The sequence below is a fragment of the Leptonychotes weddellii genome, chromosome 9, assembly GCF_054177405.1.
Source record: "Leptonychotes weddellii isolate Sample4059 chromosome 9, ASM5417740v2, whole genome shotgun sequence".
NCBI lineage: Eukaryota > Metazoa > Chordata > Mammalia > Carnivora > Phocidae > Leptonychotes > Leptonychotes weddellii.
In genome coordinates, this window is record NC_138377.1 from 64,509,674 (window position 1) to 64,533,113 (window position 23,440).

The 23,440-nt window shown below is 57.4% G+C and overlaps 3 protein-coding genes across 6 annotated transcripts; 2 read left to right on the top strand and 1 right to left on the bottom strand.

The window, feature by feature from the left end:
* Positions 1 to 321: 321 nt before the first annotated feature.
* Positions 322 to 10,778, top strand: JPH4 (junctophilin 4). Its single transcript, XM_006738636.2, has 6 exons — positions 322 to 1,362; positions 1,901 to 2,450; positions 3,232 to 4,003; positions 7,223 to 7,341; positions 7,651 to 8,183; positions 9,108 to 10,778. The coding sequence occupies exons 2-6, from the start codon at positions 2,072 to 2,074 to the stop codon at positions 9,189 to 9,191; spliced, it is 1,887 nt and encodes a 628-aa protein (XP_006738699.1). The 5' UTR covers positions 322 to 1,362; positions 1,901 to 2,071; the 3' UTR covers positions 9,192 to 10,778.
* Positions 10,779 to 11,056: 278 nt separating this feature from the next.
* On the top strand, positions 11,057 to 19,161 carry AP1G2 (adaptor related protein complex 1 subunit gamma 2). Of its 3 annotated transcripts, XM_081830725.1 has the most exons (22): positions 11,057 to 11,190; positions 11,549 to 11,753; positions 12,180 to 12,304; positions 12,444 to 12,585; positions 12,713 to 12,809; positions 12,991 to 13,067; positions 13,187 to 13,282; positions 13,692 to 13,772; positions 14,074 to 14,172; positions 14,345 to 14,400; positions 14,571 to 14,684; positions 14,868 to 15,008; positions 15,093 to 15,147; positions 15,234 to 15,356; positions 16,060 to 16,149; positions 16,236 to 16,363; positions 16,610 to 16,714; positions 17,057 to 17,174; positions 17,258 to 17,393; positions 18,279 to 18,442; positions 18,656 to 18,754; positions 18,855 to 19,161. In XM_081830725.1, the coding sequence occupies exons 2-22, from the start codon at positions 11,550 to 11,552 to the stop codon at positions 18,954 to 18,956; spliced, it is 2,352 nt and encodes a 783-aa protein (XP_081686851.1). In that variant the 5' UTR covers positions 11,057 to 11,190; position 11,549; the 3' UTR covers positions 18,957 to 19,161. The 3 variants fall into 3 exon arrangements, with proteins under 3 accessions (XP_081686851.1, XP_081686852.1, XP_030889720.1); XM_081830726.1 differs by lacking the exon at positions 16,610 to 16,714; XM_031033860.2 differs by lacking the exons at positions 11,057 to 11,190; positions 11,549 to 11,753; positions 12,180 to 12,304; ... (5 more) ...; positions 14,074 to 14,172; positions 14,345 to 14,400 and having other exon boundaries at positions 14,667 to 14,787.
* Positions 19,146 to 22,573, bottom strand: THTPA (thiamine triphosphatase). 2 transcript variants are annotated; one of them, XM_006738634.3, is made up of 3 exons: positions 22,211 to 22,573; positions 21,253 to 21,804; positions 19,146 to 20,190 (listed from the first exon to the last, which is right to left on the bottom strand). In XM_006738634.3, exons 2-3 carry the CDS (start codon positions 21,797 to 21,799, stop codon positions 20,045 to 20,047), a joined length of 693 nt encoding a protein of 230 aa, XP_006738697.1. In that variant the 5' UTR covers positions 21,800 to 21,804; positions 22,211 to 22,573; the 3' UTR covers positions 19,146 to 20,044. The 2 variants fall into 2 exon arrangements, with proteins under 2 accessions (XP_006738697.1, XP_006738696.2); XM_006738633.3 differs by having other exon boundaries at positions 21,253 to 21,813; positions 22,211 to 22,569.
* Positions 22,574 to 23,440: the final 867 nt, after the last annotated feature.

Below are 23,440 nucleotides of genomic sequence, written 5' to 3' on the forward strand. Positions count from 1 at the left end.
AATCCACCCCTCATGCCACCCCTTCCCCTTCAGAGGGACAACCCAGGGAGAAATCGTTGGTGGGGGGGGGGGTCTGGATAAGCACTAGTGGGGCCAGGCGTCCTGCAGGGCCCCATTTCAAGCTTCCTCAGAAAGTACAAGTAAGGGAGGCTTCTGGTCGCCCTGCTGTGGTCACTTAGGGGGGACAGCGGACTTGGAGGACACAGGCTTCCTGGCTTCCAAAGGCTTCCTGGCTTCAGTCCAAGCAGCTGGCAGGTTCATCCTTCTCCCTGGAGCCCCACAAACACCACTTCCGGCCCTCCTGCCTCCGCTTGGGCTCTTCCTGCCTGGATTTCCATGCCCATACCAGCCCTTCCCTGTGCAGCGCTTTCTCTCTCCCTTACAACCCTTATTCGCTCTCACTCTCCCTATTTCTTTCCCCCTCCCCCTCCTCCCCTGCTTCTCTCCTCCTTGCCAACCCTCAGTAGCCCCAGAATGGGTCTCCCCCCTCCCTCCTTCTCCAGCAGCATCTCCCCTTCCTTAGCTCTCACCCCTGCACCTCTTTCTTTGTATTCCTCTCGCCCTCTCCCGGCCTCGCCTGCATCTCTCCTCCCCCGCCTGGCATCGGCCTCCCCCAGCCTCCCCATCTTCAGCTCTGTCTCCTCCCTCTCGCTCTGCTCCCCTCCCCTTTCTCCCCCCCACCCTCGGTCTCACCCCACTCCCCGCCGGCATTCCAGAGTTTCTTTCCACCCTGGGGGTCTCTGTGCCTCTCATTCTCCCCTCTACCTGCCTCCTCCCTCACCTCAGGTTTAGCGGGAACCCATCTTTTCCAGCCTGGGCACCCCCCCTCCCAAACTGCTAACATCGCCACTGTGTCTTCTTCCTCTCCTCCTCTCCCCACCCTCTCCTCTTCTCTCTTCTCCCTGCCCCTTTAAATCTGCCTGGCCCAGCCTCCCCGGTGATGCTGGGATGGAGCAAACATTGATTTGTGCTGGGATGGAATCGGAATTTTGATTTTTTTTTCCTCTCCCAACCATAAGAAGGAAAAAAATAATAAAAACACCCCCTTTTGATAGCCCCCTCTCTCTTCCCATCCAGTTCCCAGCTCCTCTTCCCTATCTCCATCCAAGGCAGATTTTTTCCCCCTCCACTATTCTCATCCCCCCCCCACCCCTGCCACTACCTCGCCCCCCACCCCCACCGCCTGCTCCTCCAGCTGAGGAGAGAGGGGACTCTCTCTTGCGGCTCCCCCACCTTCGCTCTCTGGGTAGGAGCAGTCTCTCCGGAAGGGAGGGGGCTTTGGCTTGTCGGGACGAGGTGGGAGTGGAGGTATCCTGCCATGGATGCTGTGCCTGGGAGGCAGCCTGAGCCCCAGCCCACATGGTGAGTAACCTGCCCCCTCCCTTCCGCCTGTTTGCCCATCCCCACCCTCGCCTTTTCCCGCAGAGCCTCCTCCATCCCCATCCTTTCTCCCACCAAACCCACTGCCCACCTTGCTCCGATGCCCCCCCTTACATTTCCAACCCCCACCCCTTGCCTGGGAAGCCAAAGAACCGGGGTAGAAGGGTCTTGACAGCAGCCAGAGGAGCGGGTGGCCTACGACTCTGCCCAGCCCCCTCTCAGGACCACCTTTCCACCGCCCCCGCCAGCAACTGTCATCCACACTCGACACTTTGGGGTTCTAGGCTGGAGAAGCGGGACTACCGCTTGGGGCTGGGGCCCCAAGTCCTGGGAGGGGTCCTCTACAAGGAGGGAGGGGTGGGGAGAGCCCCCATGCCTCCAAAGCTTAGGAGCTGCTGGAAGACGCTGCCGAAGGGTGGGGGGTTGGGGGGCGGTGCTGATGCCCCGGAGCCACTGGGCCAGGGAGCGGCGGGCAAAGAGGAGGGGCCTCGCTCGCCACTTCCCCCCTCTTTCTCCGCAGCCACTCAGGATGAGGGTCCGGCCCTGCCAGCCCGCGCTGGGGCCCCCCCGCCCGGCCCCGGTCTAACTGCCCCCGCCCCCAGGCCTCGCCCGGCTCGCAGGCCCCCAGCCGGCTCTCCAGCCCCAGGATGCGCTGAGCCGCCGGGGGGCTGAGGCCGCGCCAACTACATGCATGTCCCCCGGGGGCAAGTTCGACTTTGACGACGGGGGCTGCTACGTGGGGGGCTGGGAGGCGGGGCGGGCACATGGCTACGGCGTGTGCACGGGGCCCGGCGCCCAGGGCGAGTACAGCGGCTGCTGGGCGCACGGCTTCGAGTCACTGGGCGTCTTCACGGGGCCCGGCGGACACAGCTACCAGGGCCACTGGCAGCAGGGCAAGCGCGAAGGGCTGGGCGTGGAGCGCAAGAGCCGCTGGACGTACCGCGGCGAGTGGCTGGGCGGGCTGAAGGGGCGCAGCGGCGTGTGGGAGAGCGTGTCGGGCCTGCGCTACGCCGGGCTCTGGAAGGACGGCTTCCAGGACGGCTACGGCACCGAGACCTACTCCGACGGAGGTGCGGGGCCCGGCCCACTACTGTCTGTCTGCTCGTCCGCGTGCGCCTCCGCGTCCGCCTGTCCCGCGTCCGCCTTCCCCGCCATCGGCCCCCTGCCCCGCTGTTCTCCTGTACGCCTCCCCCATCCATATGCGCCCCCTGCGCCCATCTTGCCGCCCTCTCCTCCCATCGCGCACTCCTTCCTCCCACCCTGGCCCCTGCCTGCTTCTCCCTCTCCCCGGTCTGCAGTCTGCCTGCCCTCACCCCTTCCCTGTCTGCCTGTCCCTCACACCCCCCATCTACCTGACCCTCACCCCCCCATCTGCTTGTCCCTTCCACCCCTCCTCTCTGCCTGTCCCACACCTCTCCTCTCCCCCCACCCGCCTGTCCCTAACACCTCTGCTCTGCCTGTCCCCTCACATTTCCTCAGTCAGCTTGCCCCTCATCGTCCTGTCTGCTTGTCACATGACTATCTTAAACACCCCATCAGCCTGTCCCTCGCACCCTCTGGACTAGCTGTCCTTCACACACGCCAGCCTGCCTGGCCCTCCCCCTTTGCCTTGTCTACCTGCACGACCCAAAACCACAGATCTCCTGCTGCTATCTGTCGGTCTTCACTCTGCTCTTCCACACCTTCCGACCCAACCTGGCCCGTCCCCACTCCTAGAGCTCTTCCTCGACCTCCACGCTAACTGCCCCCACCTCTCCCTCCCGACACTTAAGGCCTCCAGGGGCGCTTGGGGCCGAGGGTGCAGGAAGCAGCGGGTCCTGACCCTTTCTCCCCGTCCTACCCCGCCCGCAGGCACCTACCAGGGCCAGTGGCAGGCCGGGAAGCGCCACGGCTACGGGGTGCGCCAGAGCGTGCCCTACCACCAGGCGGCGCTGCTGCGCTCGCCCCGCCGCACCTCCCTGGACTCAGGCCACAGCGACCCCCCGACACCGCCCCCGCCCCTGCCCCTGCCGGGCGACGAGGGAGGCAGCCCGGCCTCGGGCTCCCGGGGCGGCTTCGTGCTGGCCGGGCCGGGGGACGCTGACGGCGCGTCCTCCCGAAAGCGCACCCCCGCGGCCGGCGGGTTCTTCCGCCGCTCGCTGCTGCTCAGCGGGCTCCGGGCGGGCGGGCGCCGCAGCTCCTTGGGCAGCAAGCGGGGCTCCCTGCGCAGCGAGGTGAGCAGCGAGGTGGGCAGCACAGGACCCCCGGGCTCCGAGGCCAGCGGGCCCCCGGCCCCAGCTCCGCCCGCCCTCATCGAGGGCTCCGCCACTGAGGTGTATGCGGGCGAATGGCGCGCCGACCGGCGCAGCGGCTTCGGCGTGAGCCAGCGCTCCAACGGGCTGCGCTATGAGGGCGAGTGGCTGGGCAACCGGCGGCACGGCTACGGACGCACCACCCGCCCGGACGGCTCCCGCGAGGAGGGCAAGTACAAGCGCAACCGGCTGGTGCACGGGGGGCGCGTGCGCAGCCTCCTGCCTCTGGCCCTTCGCCGGGGCAAAGTCAAGGAGAAGGTGGACAGGGCTGTCGAAGGCGCCCGTCGAGCCGTGAGCGCTGCCCGCCAGCGCCAGGAGATCGCCGCTGCCAGGTGGGCATCCGCTGCAGAGGCCAAAGCTGGGCTAAGTGGAGAAGGTACCCTGGGGACAGTTGCGGGGGTGGGTGTAGGTAGTGCCTAAAGGAGGACCACGACCCAAGGCGTAGGACCTGGTGGGGAAGAGCAGGCCTAAGGCCAAGCAGTTGTAGCCCTGGGTATTTGGATTGTTTATATCTGAGGCTACAGGTGGATGTGGGTGTAACTGTGGGTGGCTGGGTATTTGAGGGAAGCCGTGTTAGACTCTAACCGTGTCTTGGTGTCTTTTGTGGGGATGTGTGTCAATGTTGTGTGTGGGAGTAGCAAGGAGCGCTGGCTTGTGCAGGCTCAGAAACCTGTCCCCAGTGCTCCTCTTGCAGCTGGGAGGAGCAGCCCTGGGCAGAGAGACAGGGAATGTGCATTCCTAGCCACATCCCTGCCTGCCCACAGACTGATGTTATTTCAGCCTTGGATCTTGGGGAGATCTAGTTTGTACAGCTGACCTATCCACATGAGAAGGTAGTTCCTCTCAGCTTTGCTTCCTCTGCCTCCCTTTACCCAACTGATAAAGGTTTGAGGGGAGGAGGCTGGCCTGTAAATGAAATTTTCTCTCCGTAAATCAGATTACATGTCCATGCGTTATCTTATTATCTAAAGCAGCACTGTGCAGTAGGAATATAATGTAAGCCAAATATGTAATTTTTAATCTAGTAGCCTTGTGAAAAAATAAAAACAGATAAATGATTTTAATTATTACATTTTTTTAAAGTAAGCTCTAGGCCCAACATGGGGCTTGAACTCAAGCAACCCCGGGACCAAGAGTCCCACACTCCACCAAGTGAGCTAGCCAGGTGCCCCATAAATAGTACATTTTTATTTAAACCAATATATCCAAAATTTGATCATTTCAACCTAGAATCAACATAAAATTACTAATGAGGGACTTTATAGTCTCCCCCTTTTTTTTTTAACTAAGTCTTTGAAATCTAGTATATATTTCATGTTTATATGCATCATTTCAGATCAGTGCATCATTTCAGATCAGACTAGCCACATTTTTTTTTATAATTTTTTTTAAAGACTTTATTTATTTATTTGACAGAGAGAGACACACAGAGAGAGGGAACACAAGCAGGGGGAGTGGGAGAGGGAGAAGCAAGCTTCCCGAGAAACAGGAAGCCCGATGCGGGGCTTGATCCCAGGACCTGGGATCATGACCTGAGCCGAAGGCAGACGCCTAAAGACTGAGCCACCCAGGCGCCCCCAGACTAGCCACATTTTAAGTGCTGGATTCGATAGCACAGATCTAAAGAAAGCCAAAAACCCATTTGTAATGAGGTTCACAGACCTCTGATTTATACAACTCATACATGTGGATTTTTGTATATTGGATTTTCTTTAAAAAGGAGGGTACAGTTGAAGGATTTTGTTTAAATTTGAGACTGCTTCAGAGGATCAGATACCAAGATATGTCCAAATATGCTTCAGTGCATTTGTATAAGGGGTGACCAAGGTGTCTGTGTAGGAATGTGTCATACCCAAAGTAGATGCCTGAGCCAGAAATGTCTATCTGTAGCTACATCTCAGTGTCTAGGTGGTTAGAGTCCAGGGCCTTAAGCCAGGGAAGGGGGAGGGCAGGGCACCAGGGAGCACGTTAGTCTAGATGAGGAACAGGCATGGGCAGGAAAAACTGATCTCAGTAGCTGAAAGATCAGTCAGTGGGAGGAGGCTGGTTGGTCTCCCCAGCAACAGGCCTGGCAAACCTGATTGGTTGCCAGCTGCCATGGAAACAGCAGAGCCTCAGCAGCAGGTGCCTCTGCCAGGTAGCCTGAGCCTGGCCTGATGACTGGATCTACTGCCTCAGACTTGCTCATCTACACCCTCCAAACTCAAAAACACAGCCTCTTGTCACTGTTGCAGTTTTTGGCTGCCCGACAGAACTCCATGCAACCCAAGACTGTGATCGTCATCCCCTGCACTAAACCCTGAGACCAGTTTAGTTTCAGGGCAAGGCTAGTTCTATAGAGTCTGACAGCCCAAAGAGAAAAGAACAGGGTTATCTAAGGTCCCTCCAAACAGGCTCTAAAAGTCCTTGACCCAGCAGGTTTGAGGGGAGGAGGCTGACCATATCTCCCTAGGTACACAAAGAGGGGGTAGGCTTAAGACTACAGTGAACACCACCAGTCTTCTTCCTACCCAGGTACCCAGACTGCCTTCCTAAGCCAGATGAACAAGCCTGGGGCCAGCAGAGGGGTCTTGATCCATTTAAGCCCAAGGATATCTGATTACCTTTACCTCTGCCCCGTTGTGCCCCACCTTCAGTCAGTATTACAGAACTCATTGAATGTTCACGGGCATCTGCGATTAACAGCAGACGGTGAAAGGGAGGGGAAACTGAGGAAGCATCTGACATTAGAGGGAGAACTGGGAAACCACCGTGGAGAAAGGACTGCTAGTGCTTCAGGGCGCCCATACCCAGGGCGCAGGGCACAATGGGAGGGGCATGTGGAAGGGAAGGAAACTAAGAGTTTCCTTGGAAGGTATAATCACAACGGTGAGAAATGTATGGTGGCTGGGAGAGGGAGTAGAAAGAGCAGAAAGGGGGGGACCCACGCTTACCCCAATTCCAGAGCTCAGAAAGGATGCAATGGTGCAGGGAGGAAGGGGCAGTGACCTAGAGGTGAGAAGAGTGTGGTAACAGACGAGGCTGAAGAGAAGGAGCCTGTGAAACTGTCATGTCAGGAAATCTGCAGGGAAGGGGCAGGGTTATGTTAGGGGGGTTAGCAGTGGTAACGGGAAAGGAGGCAAAGGCTCCAGGCACAGGGAGCGGGTGGCCCAGAACAAGGGGCAGGGAGAGCAAAGCTGCTGGGAAGGCCCAAGCAGGTGCGCCTAGAGAGAGGTGTGCGGAGGGCATGAGGTCTCATCTGTCCCTGGGAAGGGAGCAGGATGGGACTGCGATAACGGAGTGGAGGGCGGCCGGTGGCTGTGGCTGGAAGAGGGGACGTGATGGTGGCAGGTGTGAGGGGAGCCGGAGAGTGTGATGAGAGCAGGCACAGCCCAGGTCTAGGAGTGGAAAGCAGAGGCCAGCTGCCCCGCCGGGCCAGGGAGCAAGGTGAGCAAGACCGAGCCCTCCAGAGGTGACCTCCGATCCAGAGGACACGATGTGGTGGGGACATGGACCAGGGGGCTGGAGCATCTGAGCAGGTCTGCTAAGTCCCTGTCCCTGGAACCCGACAGGGCGGCAGATGCCCTTCTAAAGGCAGTGGCAGCCAGCAGTGTCGCTGAGAAGGCTGTGGAGGCAGCTCGAATGGCCAAACTGATAGCCCAGGACCTGCAACCCATGTTAGAGGCCCCAGGTGAGGCGTGGGCAGCCTGGGGAGCTGGAGGGGCTCAGGTGTGGGGAAAGGGAAGGAAGTCCCTGCAGAGGACTGGGGATGGAAAAAGCCAAGGTATGAGGGTCCAAGGGGACAAGGATGGGGGCCAGACCCAGATGTTTGGGGAGCGGAACTGGGAATTTATAAAATAGGGTAATAAGGACTAGGGGTCTGGGGTCTGGCTATGAGAGGCTGTAAGCCTGGGAGGTGCTCAGACAGGGGGATAAAGCTCTAGCCTTTGCTGCCCAAGGCCAGTTAGGCCCCTCTGATTCTTAGCTATCCCTGCCACAGGCCGCAGACCCAGGCAGGACTCAGAAGGTTCCGACACAGAACCCTTGGATGAGGACAGCCCTGGGGTATACGAGAATGGACTCACCCCCTCAGAGGGCTCCCCTGAACTGCCCAGCAGTCCTGCCTCCTCCCGCCAACCCTGGCGACCCCCTGCCCGCCGGAGCCCACTGCCTCCTGGAGGGGACCGAGGTCCCTTCTCCAGCCCCAAAGCTTGGCCTGAGGAGTGGGGGGGCCCCGGTGAACAGGCAGAGGAACTAGCTGGCTATGAGGCCGAGGACGAGGCTGGGATGCAGGGGCCAGGGCCCAGAGACGGTTCCCCACTCCTCGGAGGCTGCAGCGACAGCTCCGGAAGTCTTCGAGAGGAGGAAGGGGAAGACGAAGAGCCCTTGCCCCAGCTGAGAACCCCAGGGGGCTTGGAGCCTGAGCCCATGGCCACACCGGTCCTGAGGGACCCAGCCTCAAGGGGTCCTGAGGCCGGGTGCCTGACAGAAGAGCTTGAGGAGCCTGCTGCAACCGAGAGGCCCGCCCAGCCGGTGAGCTGCCCTCTGTCCCTGCTTTGTGGCCCCTTTTCTCCCCAAAACCTTGCCTCTCATCCTTTCCAGACCTCTCTCTGATTCCTTCAGGGGCTCTGATTTGGACTCAGCTTCCTTCCTGCCTGCCCACTCTTGGACTATATCCCACCTAAAAAAAAAAAAAAAATAGGGAACTTGTGAGCTGCAAGCAACTTTAGAGACCTTCACCTCCAGCTCCCTCATTTGACAGATGGGGGAACTGAGGCCCAGAGCCCTTAAAGTAATTTGCCCAAGGTTACCAATAAGGAATGGTAGAGCCAAAACATCTTTCCCTGTTCTCCTTCCATATCATTTCCAGCTCCTGGTTTCCTACTCCACCCCCACCCCCACCTCCACACTTTCTCTCTTTGGTGCTCAGAAATAAAAAAGGAAAAGCTTGTTCCCTCCCTACCCTGACTCTCCCTCCCTCTCCTGGGAAGAAGGGAAATGGGAAAGGAGGCAGAAAACTGGGAGGGGTGGAGTTTTCCCAGAAGCCTCTACTCTGATTGGACTCCAGGCCTTCTCCTGTTTCCTAGCAACCACATCCTCACCCCTTCATCCCTCTGTGCTTTACTGCAGTACGGACTGCTGCTGCCAACGTCTGCTACTAAGGCCAGGCACCTTCTGCCTGGGCCACGTGACATGCTAGTGGGCGGGGAGCGGAGGGAGGGGGAGGAAGGGCTGTTCCCGACTTGAGGGAGCCAGAGGGAAGGAGGGGCCCTGCCTGGCAGGAGGGAGGTGTTTTTTTGCAATCCAAAAAAGGTTGGAGATGCCCCTGCTCTGACCTCTGGGGAGAGGTGCCTGGGACCCTTTAGCTTTGCCACCTCTGCCAGGGCAGGAAGGTGGGACCTGTCGCTGGACATGGTCCTCAGGGACTGAGACTGCCTTTCCCCCCCATCTCTTTAGGGAGCTGCCAACCCCCTGGTGGTGGGAGCCGTGGCCCTCCTGGACCTCAGCCTGGCGTTCCTGTTCTCCCAGCTCCTCACCTGAGGCTCCTGCCCAGCCTAGTTCTGGCTTCGGTTGCTGCCTCTTCACTTCTTTGACCTGCCTTTTTCTCTTTCCCTCCTCCTGGTTGTTTTTTCTCCTATCTTTCTTTCTCTCCTTCCTTCTGTTTCTTTTCTGTCCCCCTTTGGTTTTGTCTTTTGCTTTTTCTTTCCAGCTCTCCTCTCAGATTCTCTCATTTATTCTGGATCTGTCTCTGTCTTCCTCACTCCCTCCCCCACCCCACCTCTCTCTCTAGATTGTTTACATATGAAGGGCTTTTCTCGCTCAGAGTCGCTCTCTTCTCTGAGACACACAAATCTAAGTCAGACCATTGCCCCGTGTCTTCCCCGCCTTTTCTTTAGACCTGAACTTCGATGAGGGTGGGGGTTTGGTGTCCTGAGGAGTCTCCTGGAAGCTGAGTGGAAAGGAAGAAGAAAATGGAGAAGGGATGACTGTATACTGGGCAAGGCACTGGCTGAGCTGCTGTGACTCCCTGACCCAAGGGGCCTGGTGTCTCTGCGAGGCCTAGTGAAAGAGCTGGAGGAGGTACGGCCTCCATCTCTGACTGTGGAGGAGCCTATTTCACCTCCAAGCACTGAGCTAGGTTCTTGCCTAACTCCATCCTTCCCTGAAGGAGACAAGGGAGATGAAAAGTAGAATGACTCCCTAGGATCTCCCTCTTCCTTTCCTCAACAGCCAGCCCCTCGCCCAACCCCCTAGGGTGGCATGCCTTGTCAAGAGCAATGTGTAAAGGAAAGAAACCGTCCAATGCAGTCACGTCTACCCACTGACCTCTCCCACCCTCCTCTCTCCCCCTAAAAGTTTATTTGGTTGGTCTGGACTCACTTGTGGCCTTTGATTAGATTTCTAAGGGGCCTGAAGAAGACATTTCTACTGCAGAGGGTTAGAGGCACTTAAGCTAGGACCCTACTCCCCAACTCTGGCAGTTGTGGCGTGGGGGTGGGGGGGAGGCATTTCTGGGGAACACAACCAGCCTAGATAACAGGAACTCACAGAGCAGCAGAAGCTGTGACAAGTTTAGTAGTCTCTAAGTGGGTTATATCCCTTCCCCCGTCACATCAGAATCTTGTGAAATGGGAAAACAACAGAAAGAGGGATCAAAGGAAGCCAATCTCTCACACACTTTCCAGGCAGGGCAGAGGTGGGAGTCAAAGCAGGGTGAGAGGTGGGTGGAGAGCCCTGTTTGAGGTTGTGGCTGATCCCTGTTAATAGCTTTCCCCTGGGGGCAGGAAGCCCTAGGAAGAGGGGGACCCCTCTGTAGAGTCCCCAGGGGATCTTTCCTCCCTCCCCTGCATGAGGCAGACGCAAGCTGCCTGCCAACCCCCTCCCTCAAGGAATGGCCTTGCCTGGGAATGCCCACCACACGTACCCTCTTCTTTTTTTCTAGTCAAACTCTGTTTACTCCTTGGCCTGCCTCCCTCCCTCCCCTCTAAACCTTTACTTCTGATTTCTATTTCATGGAATTTGGGATTGAAGTTAAACTACAACAGTGCCGCCAACACCAAGTCTTGCAGGAAAAAAAATACAAAGAAATTTAACAAAAAAATATATTAATAAAAAAGTTCAAAAAAGGGGGGGGACTGTCATCTCCTTTGGGGTGCGATGGTTTCAAATCCAAGCTCTCTTGAGGCTCCCTGGGGGGTGAGAATGTACAAAGAGGCCTCTTGCGGAACCCCAGGCCTGTTACGCAGTCTTGCCGCCAGGACAGCTCCTTGCCCTCAACTCCAAAGCCTGAGGCCTGAGCTCAGAGGGTTCTAGACAGCTCAGTTGGGCGGCCCAGGGGGGGCGGGGTCCCGTGACGGGGGCGGGAAGAGGGAAGGACCAGACGAAGGACCAACCCCCGTCGGGCCCGGTACCAGGAAGCGCTGGGGGGAAGAGGAGCGGAGTTGAAACAAGCCAGGTGAGGCTGTCGTTAAGGCTGGCGTCCTGGTGTGAAGCTGAGTCCGCCTGAGGTGTGACCTTGGGGAGGAATCCCGCGGAAGAGGTAGCGCAGGACCCAGGGAGGAAAGCAATGGCCGAGCTAGGGATGGGCAACCAGGTGGGACCGGAGGATGGGGTGGGGTGGGGTGGGGGGGATAGGCGGGGTTCTGGCGCATGCTCCGTCGAAATGGGCGCGGAGTGGGGTGGGGACGCATGCGTAGTGGGGATCTCCTCCCACGGTGAGGAGGGGGCGGAATTTGGTAAACCCACGTGGGCAAAGGGAAATGTGGGCTCGGTTTTAGGAGAGCTGCAGGACCTGGGCGTTCAGGATCGTGGTACAGAGCGAGTCTGGGCTGGACGGCCAGGTACTCCCGGCCCGAGAGGTTCAAAGCCCTCTCCATTTCCGGGCTCTGCCCCCTCAGGATGGTGGTGCCTTCGCTGAAGCTTCAAGATCTAATCGAGGAAATTCGTGGGGCCAAGACCCAGGCCCAGGAGCGGGAGGTGATCCAGAAGGAGTGCGCCCACATCCGCGCCTCCTTCCGCGATGGGGACCCTCTGCACAGGCACCGCCAGCTGGCCAAACTGCTCTACGTCCACATGTTGGGTTACCCCGCCCACTTTGGACAGGTACTGGGCAGGGGTGCCTCCCTTCTGAGTTTGATGAGGAGGGCTAATGGGGCACGGTCTTGGGACACCTTCACCTGCTTGTGCCCTGATTTTTTTATTCTCCAAAGTTTCTGAGCCCTTCCTCACAGCATGCACTGCCGACCTCCTTCCCCATTACAACCCCTGTAGGTCATAAGCTGGACTGAACCCTTCATTCTCCGGCCAGCCCCATTCAAGCCACCTCCTTTTCTCTCCCACCTCCTCGACTCCTGGTTCCTTCAAACTACCCACTAACTTTGAATTTCCTAAGCCTTTTCCTTTGTTGAAGGGAGGATGATGGGAAATGGTGTTACCATAAATTAATCTGGTGGTAAAGAAGATAGAAAAGGGCTGTTAGTGCCTCGAGTTTCACCCCTGCCCCTTCCTGGTCTGCCCCCTTCCCTGTAGATGGAGTGCCTGAAACTGATCGCCTCCCCCAGATTCACAGACAAGAGGGTGGGCTACCTGGGGGCCATGCTTCTACTGGATGAGAGGCAGGATGCCCACCTGCTCATTACCAACAGCATCAAGAAGTGAGAGGGTTCTGGGAAGCACTTGGAATCAGGGAGATGGGAGAGTGGGGAACTGGGAAGTCCCAGGGGGCTGCCTGTTGTAGGTACTGGGAAGGATGGATTTCTCAGAGCTTGACTGACCACCCTCCCAACTCTGCAGTGACCTGAGCCAGGGGATTCAGGCAGTACAAGGCCTGGCCCTGTGCACTCTGAGCACTGTGGGCTCTGCTGAGATGTGCCGGGACCTGGCCACTGAGGTGGAGAAACTGCTCCTGCAGCCCAGCTCCTATGTGCGCAAGAAGGTGAGATGGCAGGACTCTAGGCACTTGCCCCTCCCCCCCCCGAAACCGTCCTGTTTGCCACGTGTTAAAGGTGGGAGGTCCATCCTGGGAGACCCCTGCCCCTTTTTGAGCCCCCTGATCTCTGCAGGCTGTTCTGACTGCAGTGCACATGATCCGGAAGGTCCCCGAGCTCTCCAACATTTTCCTCCCACCCTGTGCCCAACTGCTTCATGAACGCCACCACGGTAAGGCCACGGGCCTCCCCATCCCCTGCCTTACCTCTGGCTATGGACAGAAGTGAAAAATAGGATGGGAACACCAGCCGCTAGGAGCAGGGTAGCATGTGCACATGAACACACACACGCAGTAGACTCTCCTGTGCCCCTGGCCCACCATTCACTGCCCTCCCCCCCCCCCCGACACCAGGCATCCTGCTGGGCACCATCACGCTGATCATGGAGCTCTGTGAACGAAGCCCTGCAGCTCTCAAGCACTTTCGAAAGGTGGGCTGGTGAAAGGGGCAGGCCCTGGGCCAGGAAAAGAGGGGCCGTGGGGTTTGTAATGGGTCTGAAGGTTGAGAGGATTAGGAATAATGCCCAGTAAGGCTGTGCCCTCCCTCCAGGTGGTTCCCCAGCTGGTGCAGATCCTCCGGACTCTGGTGACGACGGGATACTCTGTAGAACACAGTGTATCTGGAGTCAGCGACCCCTTTCTGCAGGTGGGCTGACCCTGTCCTGCTGTATCCCTGGAAAAAAGAGCTTAGCAGTAAGCCCATGGCTAGCGGCCACCTCCCGGAGAACACTTTGGGTCAGTGAGTGGCAGGCAGGAGGGTGGCAGGCACAGGACCGCACGGGTCATCCCGAGACCAGTGCGGGAAGCGGGGGATACCTAAAGGTCAGAAATCCAGTTTGGTAACAACAACAACAAAAAGCCTGTCTCCAAATCCCCTGGCCTCACATGCCTCTGATCTCCCAGGACCCCAGGGACCTGTGTGGGGGGAAGGGGAGGGAAACTCTAGGAAACCAGCCAGGCCCCTCGCAATACTTTCTTTGGTGCAGGATTTTTCTCTTCAACCCAACTCCTTACCCTTTGAACCCCTCCACCTTTCAATTTTTAACCCATCTCAGGTCCAGATACTTCGTCTGCTTCGGATTCTGGGCCAGAACCATGAAGAAAGCAGTGAGACCATGAATGACTTGCTGGCCCAGGTGGGAGGCTGGAGAGTGGGCACTGGTTAGGTGTGTGGCTCTGAGATCCTACCAGCCCCAGGCACCCCTCACCTGACCACCCACCCCATGGTGGCCGTATAATCACGTCTCCGTTTCCCTCTAGACTGCGATCTCCATGAGGACAGGGACACAGTCTGTCTCAGTGTGGTGGCCCCTGGCACATCGTGGGGGCTTGGGGAACTTTGTTAGACGATGAAGGGATGATGTGGTGGGTACCTTCCAGAGACCTGAGGAGAGGACCGAGCCCCTTCTAGTTGCATCTTCTCCCCCATCCACTCAGGTGGCCACCAACACAGACACCAGCCGAAATGCGGGCAACGCAGTCCTGTTTGAGACTGTGCTGACCATCATGGACATCCGCGCTGCAGCCGGCCTGCGGGTATCATCCCATATGCCCCTCCCACTGCGGCCCCACCCACCAACCCCAGCCAGGCAGACAGGTCCTGTGCACTGCTTTCTCCTCCCCACCCATCATCCTGTGCCCTGCAGCCGGCCTCCTTAATGAGCGCGTCGCTCCTTCCCGGACTGTCCTCAGCCTTTGCCTCCCGCAGGTTCTGGCTGTCAACATTCTCGGCCGCTTTCTGCTCAACAATGACAGGAACATTAGGTAATCATCCCAGGTGTCTGGCTGGGCTGTGCCACTGAGCCCCTGGTCCCTGGCCCTCCTCCTTGCAGCGTCTCTTGATTTACCTGCCTCTTATTCCAGGACTAGGGCAGGATGGGGCAGGGAGGGGGCTGAGGCCCACGGCGTGATAGGCCCTCCCCCGCTCTGGCCAGGTACGTAGCCCTGACGTCATTGCTGCGTATGGTGCAGTCCGATCACAGCGCTGTGCAGCGGCACCGGCCCACCGTGGTGGAGTGTCTGCGGGAACCCGACGCCTCCCTGAGCCGGTGAGGAGGACAGAGGAACAAGAAGGCAGGCAGGGGGCCCAGTGCCTGGTAGCCAAGACCTGGACCGGGTCAGAGCAGCTGAAGTGGAGGGACTAGGAAACAGGTGCCTGGAGAAGGAAGGGCCTGAGGCCTAGCTCAGGGTGACCCGGCCACCGTGTATTGACGACATCTTTCTCCTGCCAGGCGGGCCCTGGAACTGAGTCTGGCTCTGGTGAATAGCTCCAATGTGCGAGCCATGACACAAGAGCTGCAGAGCTTTCTGGAATCCTGCCCCCCTGATCTACGGGCCGACTGTGCCTCAGGCATCCTGCTGGCAGCAGAGAGGTGAGGTGACAGGTGCCCAGAAGGCAGAGACGGTAGACTCTGGGGAGGGTCCGTACCAGGGCTGAAGAGGCATATGTCCCCTAGGTTTGCCCCAACCAAGCGGTGGCACATAGACACCATCCTGCGTGTGCTGACAACGGTGAGGCAGGGACTGATGTAAGAGAGCTGGGAGGGAGTGGGCAAGGTTCACCACCCTGAACCCTTGGCCACATTCACCCCCTCCAGGCAGGCACCCATGTACGGGATGATGCGGTGGCCAACCTGACCCAGCTGATTGGGGGTGCTCAGGAGCTACACGCCTACTCTGTGCGCCGTCTCTACAGCGCCCTGGCAGACGACATCTCCCAAGTACTGTTCCCCCCACCAGACCCAGGGCTGCCTGAGCCTCCCAGCCCTTCCTGGGCCACCTACTCCCCATACCTGATGCCCCACTGTTTTTCCCTGGAGGTCACAGCTACCCGTTTAATGGAGACACTCAAGGACAGAGCCCTGGTTTTAGTTAGAACACCTGGACTTCTGTCCTGGCTCTAGTACCTACTGGCTCTGTAACCACAGATGACTAATTTAAGTCTCCTTACGCCCAGTGTACTCAGCTCTCTACCCTGCCTGCCTCCCACAGCTGTCTTGACGATCAAATTGAGATAGAGCTCTTTCTGTGTGTATCAGGTTTTTACTACCTTGAATGTTGAGTGGATTAACAGCAGCCAGCCACTATCTATCTACCGTCTTTTTTCCATATTAAGTAGGGTGGGCAGAAACCACGTACCCCTTCCTCAAGGCAGGGACCCTCTTGCTTGGTTCTCACTGAGCTCCTTTTGGTGGGGCCATGTAGTTCTGACGCTTGGCCACCAGAGGGCAGAAGACAACCAGGAGCCAGGACAGAGCTGGCAGGGGTGGGGGGACGGACAAACTTACAAAACTGTGCAAGAGCCTTCCCTTTCCCCACCTCTCCAAACCCCACAAGCTCTGCACTGCACAAAGGGATGTCACAGGGCGTGGAAGTGGGGAGGGGACCCAGAACCTAGCCTGGCATCTTTCTTGTCCCACACAGCAACCGCTGGTGCAAGTGGCAGCCTGGTGCATTGGAGAATACGGGGACCTCCTGCTGGAGGGGGGCTGTGAGGAAACTGAGCCCCTTCAGGTGAGACCAACCTCGGGAGTACACTGAGGAGGGCCTCAGCGGGAGAGGCAAGATGCCCCACGGTTACTATCTATGTCCCCGCAAAGGTGGAGGAAGAGAAGGTGTTGGCACTCCTCGAAAAGGTGCTGCAGTCCCATATGTCCCTACCGGCCACACGAGGATATGCCCTGACAGCCCTCATGAAGCTCAGCACCAGGCTCCGTGGGGACAACAAGTAAGAAAGGGTCCCGGCCCCTCTTCTTGGTGCCTCCAGTGACAGATGTCCCTTCACCGTGCCCACCAGTTTCGGAGTTTCTCTCCGTGCACACACCCCAAGTCCCCCAGTCCTTAGGTTCTTCCTCCTGAGCCAGGTGTTGTGGGTACCCCCCTGCTCTGTGCGGCCTTTCCCTTCCGTGCCACATCCTGGAGTTGAAGGGCAGGGCAGGCTGCCCTCCCGCTCACACGCCACCCTGTGGCCCAGCCGCATCCGCCAGGTGGTGTCCATTTATGGGAGCTGCCTGGACGTGGAGCTGCAGCAGCGGGCCGTGGAGTACAACACGCTCTTCCGGAAGTACGACCACATGAGGTGCGACCGTCACTGTGCCGCAGTGGAGGACCCAAACCCCTGCCCTGTCCCCATGTGGCCTCTCCCCAGTGCCCCTTTCTGGGTACAGGGGTCTCATCCTCCCCTTCGTCCTTCCTCCTCCACAGTCAGAGCCTCCCACCCATAGTTGACTGTAGCCAAGGTGGCTCCCAGCCCTCCTCGCTCACCGAAAACCAGCAACAGCGTGCCGGGCTTAGGAAATCAGAAGGGCCCTCCGACCCATCGTGTGCAGGGTTCTGCACGGTCTTAGCCATCCTCCCACATGCTTCTTATGAAAAGCCCGGGGTCCACCCAGAGGGACACACCTGTATTCCATCCTCTCAGGGCTGCCATCCTAGAAAAGATGCCTCTCGTGGAGCGAGGTGGCACTCAGGATGAGGAAGCAAAGGAAAGCAAAGAGGCCCAGCTTTCGGAAGCAGCCCTTGTTGCCACAGAGCCGCAGGTGAGGAGGCCGGAAGCCCCCGAGGGAAGAGGACTTGGTCTGGCTTCCGCACCTAGCCCTGCTCCTTCTGCCCTTTCCCCCAGGCCTCCAAGCTCTTGGATCTGTTAGATCTCCTGGATGGCACTTCTGGGGCTGCCCAGCCCCCACCTGCTCCGGAACCCTCCCCAGGAGGCACTTTAGTACACCTCCTCGACCTGCCCTGTGCGTCTCCAGCCCCAGGTAAGCCTCAACAAAGGGGAGACAGGAGACGTCTTAAGAAAAGGAGGGGTGGAAATGTGCTGCTTCTCCTTCTTTGCCAAGGACTGGGGGCCACATGCCCTCCTCCGTGCTGTGAGCCCCCCATCACATCCCCATCTTGATAAAAGGGTTCATTAGCTTGTGCCAGTTCCCTCCTGGATACCCCTCAATGCCTTCCCTTTGTTCCAGACTTCGTATCCTGGCCTGTGAGGCCCAGCTTCCTCCCAGCCCATCTCCTATACTTTCCCTCTCCCTGCTCCACTGGCCCCTCTCAGCTCCTCAGACCGTCTCACCTGAAACGCTTGGTAATCTGTGCTCCTTTTGCATGGAATGTCTGTTCTTTTTTTTTTTTTTTTAGATTTTATTTATTTGAGGGACACAAAGAACATGAGCGGGGTGAGGGGCAGAGTGAGAAGCAGACTTCCCCACTGAGCAGGGAGCCCAATGCGGGGCTCAAACCCAGGACCCTGGGATCATGACCTGAGCCAAAGGCAGATGCTTAACCAGTTGAGCCACCCAGGCGCCCCTACATGGAATGTTCTTGCCTAGCACATCAGATGACTGGCTCATTTTCATTCTTCAGGCCTCAGCTAAAATGCCAGATACCTTCCCCTACCATTCCTATTTAAGTTATTCCTCATAGCACCAAGTAGTCTGTGATTATCTTGGTTGTTTTCTTGTTTATTGTTTTTCTCTGCCCATTAAACTATAAGCTCAGAATAGGGACTTCATCTTCTTGTCCACTTTGTCGCTAGCATCTCAAGCACTGCCCTGCACCCAGTGAGCGCTCACTTAATTTCTGTTGAATGAATGAATGAACTTGTTATCTTCCCCATACATTGAGCTGCTTCTCTCTCCATACTCCAGCTTCCATCCCAAATCTCAGAGTGTTTGAGCGTGAAGGACTGCAGCTGAATCTGTCTTTTGTTCGCCCCCCTGGAACCCCTGCTTTGCTCTTAATCACGGTCACTGCTATCAACACCTCAGGGGCTGATGTCACCCACTTTGTCTGTCAGGCTGCCGTGCCCAAGGTTTGTAGAAGACCAGGGTTTGAGGTGGCCTGGGCACTCCAGGAGAAAGGCTAATAGAGGAGGTGGGTGGAAGAATGAGACGGGAAGGGAATGACGTGCAGAGATAAGCACTTGGGGTGTTATGGGAAGAGGCTTTGAAACTGTTGGGTGTGGAGGGGTTGCCTGAGCCCAGCTCGTTGCCTTACTGTGCTCTGCCCAACCTCTTGTGTTCAGAGTTTCCAGCTGCAGCTACAGGCCCCCAGTGGGGACACAGTTCCAGCTCAGGGTGGCCTTCCAGTGACCCAGCTCCTCAGAATCCTCAATCCTAACAAGGTGAGCTCAGGAGCACCCGCCCCCACCCCACCCCCTGTTGATAAGGCCCAGTGACAGAAATCACAGGAGCTAACCCTGGTCTCCACTCTCGAATTCCTAGGCCCCCTTGAGGCTAAAGCTGCGCCTCACCTACAACCACTTTGGCCAGTCGGTGCAGGAGATCTTTGAAGTGAACAACTTGCCCGTGGAGACGTGGCAGTAACTCAGCCTCCACTCAGTCTGAAATCCTCCTGTATCCCAAACTCCCCAGGGTCTCGGCCACTTGGAGCCTGCACCTGATGACTACCAGCAGGTGGCGCTCTGGTCCTGCGTTTGCCTCTGCAAAACCGGGGGGGGGGAGCGGGGGGGGCGCCCTTCCACCCCCCACAAATAATGAAAGCCCAATAAAGCCTGAGGGGGGAAAGCCATATTTGGGTATATTTGAGATAGAAAACGTTTACAAATCATAGCAAGGGAAGGTTTGTTGTCTGTTTTTTTTTAAGATTTCATTGTTTATTTGAGAGAACGAAAGCAAGAGAGATCACAGAGGGAGAGGGAGAAGCAGACACTCCACTGAGCAGGGAGCCCGACGCGGGGCTCGATCCCAGGACCCTGGGATCATGACCCGAGCCAAAGACAGACACCTAACCAACTGAGCCACTCCGGCGCCCCAGGAAGTCTTCTTATCTTCCTTGAAACAAGCCTTAGGAACTTGTTTCAGCAAAGAAAGGCTCTTTTTACCCTCTCCAGGTTCGGGAGATTTGCCCCTAAACCTCCACAGGAGGCACTCTACCATCTGGGCCAGACTAGGGCACAGTAGCAAAGTGAAACCAGAACTTCCAGATGTCTAAAAGGGATTCCCACCCACTTCCCCAACCTGCTGCTATTCCCCACACCCCAAGGCAGGGAAGTCCCTGCTGCCTCCCCTCATCTCTAACTCAGCTGTCAGGCGGTTTAGGAGGCGCTGGCAGAATCAATGGCATCGACCAAGGGAGGGGGGGTGGCAAGGGATTTTCCTGTGCTTAACTACTGATCACGGCTAAGTGGAAATCCTATAAACACGAGCGGAAATCAATGGAGGCTGCTTAGCGGCCAGGGGAGAGGGGCGGCCCACAGATTGCATCTGACGGATGAGGGAGGGGGCAGCCAGGGAGGGCTCAAGGAAGGATAGCTGAGGGTAAGGTGAAAGAACAGGCAGAGCTGGAGAGAGAGGAGTCACTGTGGGAAGGAGGCCAGGGGAAGAGGCACAGTATGCTCAGGAAAGAATCCCGTTAGACCCAGAGTTCTCTTCGCTGTTGAGGAAGTGACACCCTAGCCCAAGCTGCTGTCAGGAGCTTTAGTCCCTTGTGGCCTCTCTCTGGGGCTGTATACTTCTAGCAGGTGCTGGTAGTCCTGAGGCCGGAAGCACTGTAAGTACATCATCACCTTGGCAGGTGCTCGCTCCTGAGCCGGCACACCTGCAGGCCAGAGGAGAAATGAGAGAAGCAGACAGAGCTGTAAATGCTTTGACTCGGCTCCCTGCCCTCATAGCCAACCCCAAAGTTGTTTCCAGGGCAGCACTGGGATTCTGAATGCCATCCAACCAGTTTCTGTAACCCACCAGCGCACACCCTGACTGCCCTGTGCCAGCGGGGCCTACAAGGGCCACGTCGGGTAGGAGTGAGGCTGGGAAGCCAAGCATGAGCCTCTCCTCCAGCAAGGAGAAATGGTGAAGAGTCGCTCAGGTGCCATGTAGACAGAGGGGGCCTCTATATCCACTCTTTTCGGTTAGTGCTCCTGTCCCCCAGTCAAGATTAAAGCCCATGGAGGCAGGCCAAAGCTCATTAGGTTGGTAATGAAGCACATGCAGAGATGCACACAGAGAACAGGGATAGAGAAAGGAGAGAAGCAGCAACAACCATGGGGTGGGATTCACATAGAATTCTAGCCTCTATATGGTATGGAGCCGTGATAAGTCAGGGTCTTACTGTTAGAGCCTGGCAGCATGCTGGGCGGAGAGCAGGAAACTCAACTCAGTGTATGTTTGCTGAGAAAGCAAGAGCAGCATTCCACCACTTTAAGGCCTCATGGGACGCACAACCCCATACTTCTGTGGATGAACTGTCTACAGAAAAATCTGCCACGACTTGTCCTGTTGTCTGTCACATAAATACAGTGTTCCTGCCTTTTACTCAAAACCAACAGGGCAAAATTAAATGAGGACCTAGGTAGTTGTAAAAATAAGAGGACAGGATTGGGGGAAGGAGGGATGGATGGAAGGATTCAAGCAGAGAACGGACGCAAACTTGGAGCGGCTGGAGGTATGAGAACTAAATGAGGCAAGGACTAGGGAAGACAAGGAAGGATCCGATCCAGTTAGGCAGCTTCTGTAAAAGCAAACTGGGCCCTCCAAAAAATTGCCAAGACAATCCCCGTTACAGGAATAATGCCGAGACCCTCCCCTCTAGCTGGTTCAGTGGGTACATCCAGAAGAGCGGTAGGGAAGGCAAGGAAAGCACAGAAGGGCCTGTCTTCCTCACCGAGCATGCTGCTGAGCCTGTGGATCTTCTCTAGGGCAGCTGGGACCTCAGCCTTCTCGTACACCAGGGCTTCTATCTCACCCACAGTGTAGCCAAAGTCGGCTGTATCCAGGTCCACCCTGAGCGGAGTCTCCTCTTCATCAGCTCCAGATAGCACCAGCTTCCAGGCTCTACGCCTAGTCACAAAACCAACTACTTCCTGCAGCTCCAGTGGGCCCAGCACAACAGCCACACATCCAGCCCCCTGGACGTCAGCCCCCAGCACCTCACAGAGCTTGGCCACAATTGCAGGCTCAACTGTGAGTTCCACATACTCAGTGTGAGGTCCTGAGACCACTGCCGCTCCCGGATATTTGAGCTCCCATCCACTACCCTCTCGCTGTCGCAGCCAGTGGTCCGCCCGCATGAGGCTCAGCTCAGGGGTGTCATAGTAGCTGTCCCGGAAGGTGACCTGGTGCTCCAGGGTGCCCCCCAACTCCTGCAGCCGCTCCTCTGTGTCAGGGCCAGGAATGAATTTTCGCTCCACCTCAGTCAAGGCCTGGGCCATGCTACCTGCAATCACTAAATCAATAAACATCTGCTGAGCTCCCAAGGGTGCTCAGCCTTGCAGGGTGACAATTCGGCAAACCGCCCCCCACCCCGCAAGAATTTGTGAGGCACACGCTGTCACCGAGCTCTGTGTTGGGGCTACAGCTCTTTCTCCCTGCCTCAGTGATGGATGGCCCCCGTCTGGCTCCGGTATCTTAAGGTTCTGCAACGGTGACAGATCTCCAGGTAATCCCTTACACCCTTGCTGATGTCCTCAATTCAAAGGGCTCCCTGGAAAACTGTAGTGGGGGTCCTCCTTTCCACACTCGCCCTCTATACCAACTACCCCAGGTGTCCAGTGGCTCACTTCGCGCAACGACCCCGCCCTTCGCCACAGCACCGGCCCGGCCCGCGGAGCCTCGGGTCTCACCTCAAAGCCCGAGGGTTTTCCATTCGCCGGACCTGGAGATGGGCGATGGGAGCCTACGCCACGCCCGCGAGGAATGCCGGGAGCAGTCCCTGGCCTTGGACTTCGGCCCGGATCTCTGCGCACCTGCCCGGTGCCAGCACGAGCGGCCATATTAGGCCCGATGTGGCGGTGCCGAGGACAGGCCAGGGTCCCAGAGGCCCGCTACGTGTTGGGGGTCCGCGACCTCCGCGGTGGGCCGGGAGCGCAGAAGTCCCCCTGCGCTCTGCTCCTCCTGCCCGACCCCTGCCGGCTCCCGGGGGTCGGCCCGGGTCTCAGGCCTCAGGCTGAGCCCGGCACCCTGGGGCCCGGGTGCATGATGGGAGGTGTAGTTCCAAAGGGAGAGTTTGCTTTCTCGCCCCACCCGTCGCTATGGTGACAGGAAAGCGGCGGTTACTGCCCGCGGGACTCAACCTAAAGTTGAGCAGGGGCGGCACGGACAGCCTGATGCAAGAAGCCGAACCCCAGTCAGGTCTCCAGCCCCTTCACTTCCTAGGCAAATAGGCCTGAAATCCAAGCCACTTACTCAGACGCTGTCCAAGAGAGATTTTATTGGCTATTATGGCGGCCCACAAAATACAAGCGAGTGGTAATGGGCTGCAAAGGGGGATAACTAAGACCAGTTTAACTACTCAGGAGTTTTAGAGGGGATAAATACATCCTGCCATGAGTGTTTAGGGTAAGGTTGAAAACTTTCAGAGAAGGAACAGTGTTTTGGATAGGAACAAAAGACACGACAGGATTTCAACAGAGACCCAGATGGAGACAGGAACAGCATGAGCAAAGACCAAGAAGCTGGAGAGCACCTGGCCAGTGTATAAGGAGATGAGGCTAGAAATACAGTTGAAGGGCAGGGTGGAAATGGCCTTGAGTGCCAGTCTGAGGAATTTTCACTGAGTTGCCAGTGGCCCCTGCGCAGCCTTTGTCTGGAGTGGGAGAAACTCTCATGTTTGCTTAAAATACAGGAAGATGTGGGGGTGGCCCTTTGACTGCTTTGGGAGATAAAATAAAGAAGAGCTCCTTCTCCTTACTCTCTCTGAGGGCTATGATTACCTGGAGACTGTGTGTCTGACCCTCTGGGTGAGGTAGCTTGCTGAGGAACAGTGGCTCTTTTCAACTCCTATGATGGGTGAGAAGTGCCAGGTTCTTAACATCTGTCATCTTCCCAGTATGTTTCTGGAAACAAATGACCTG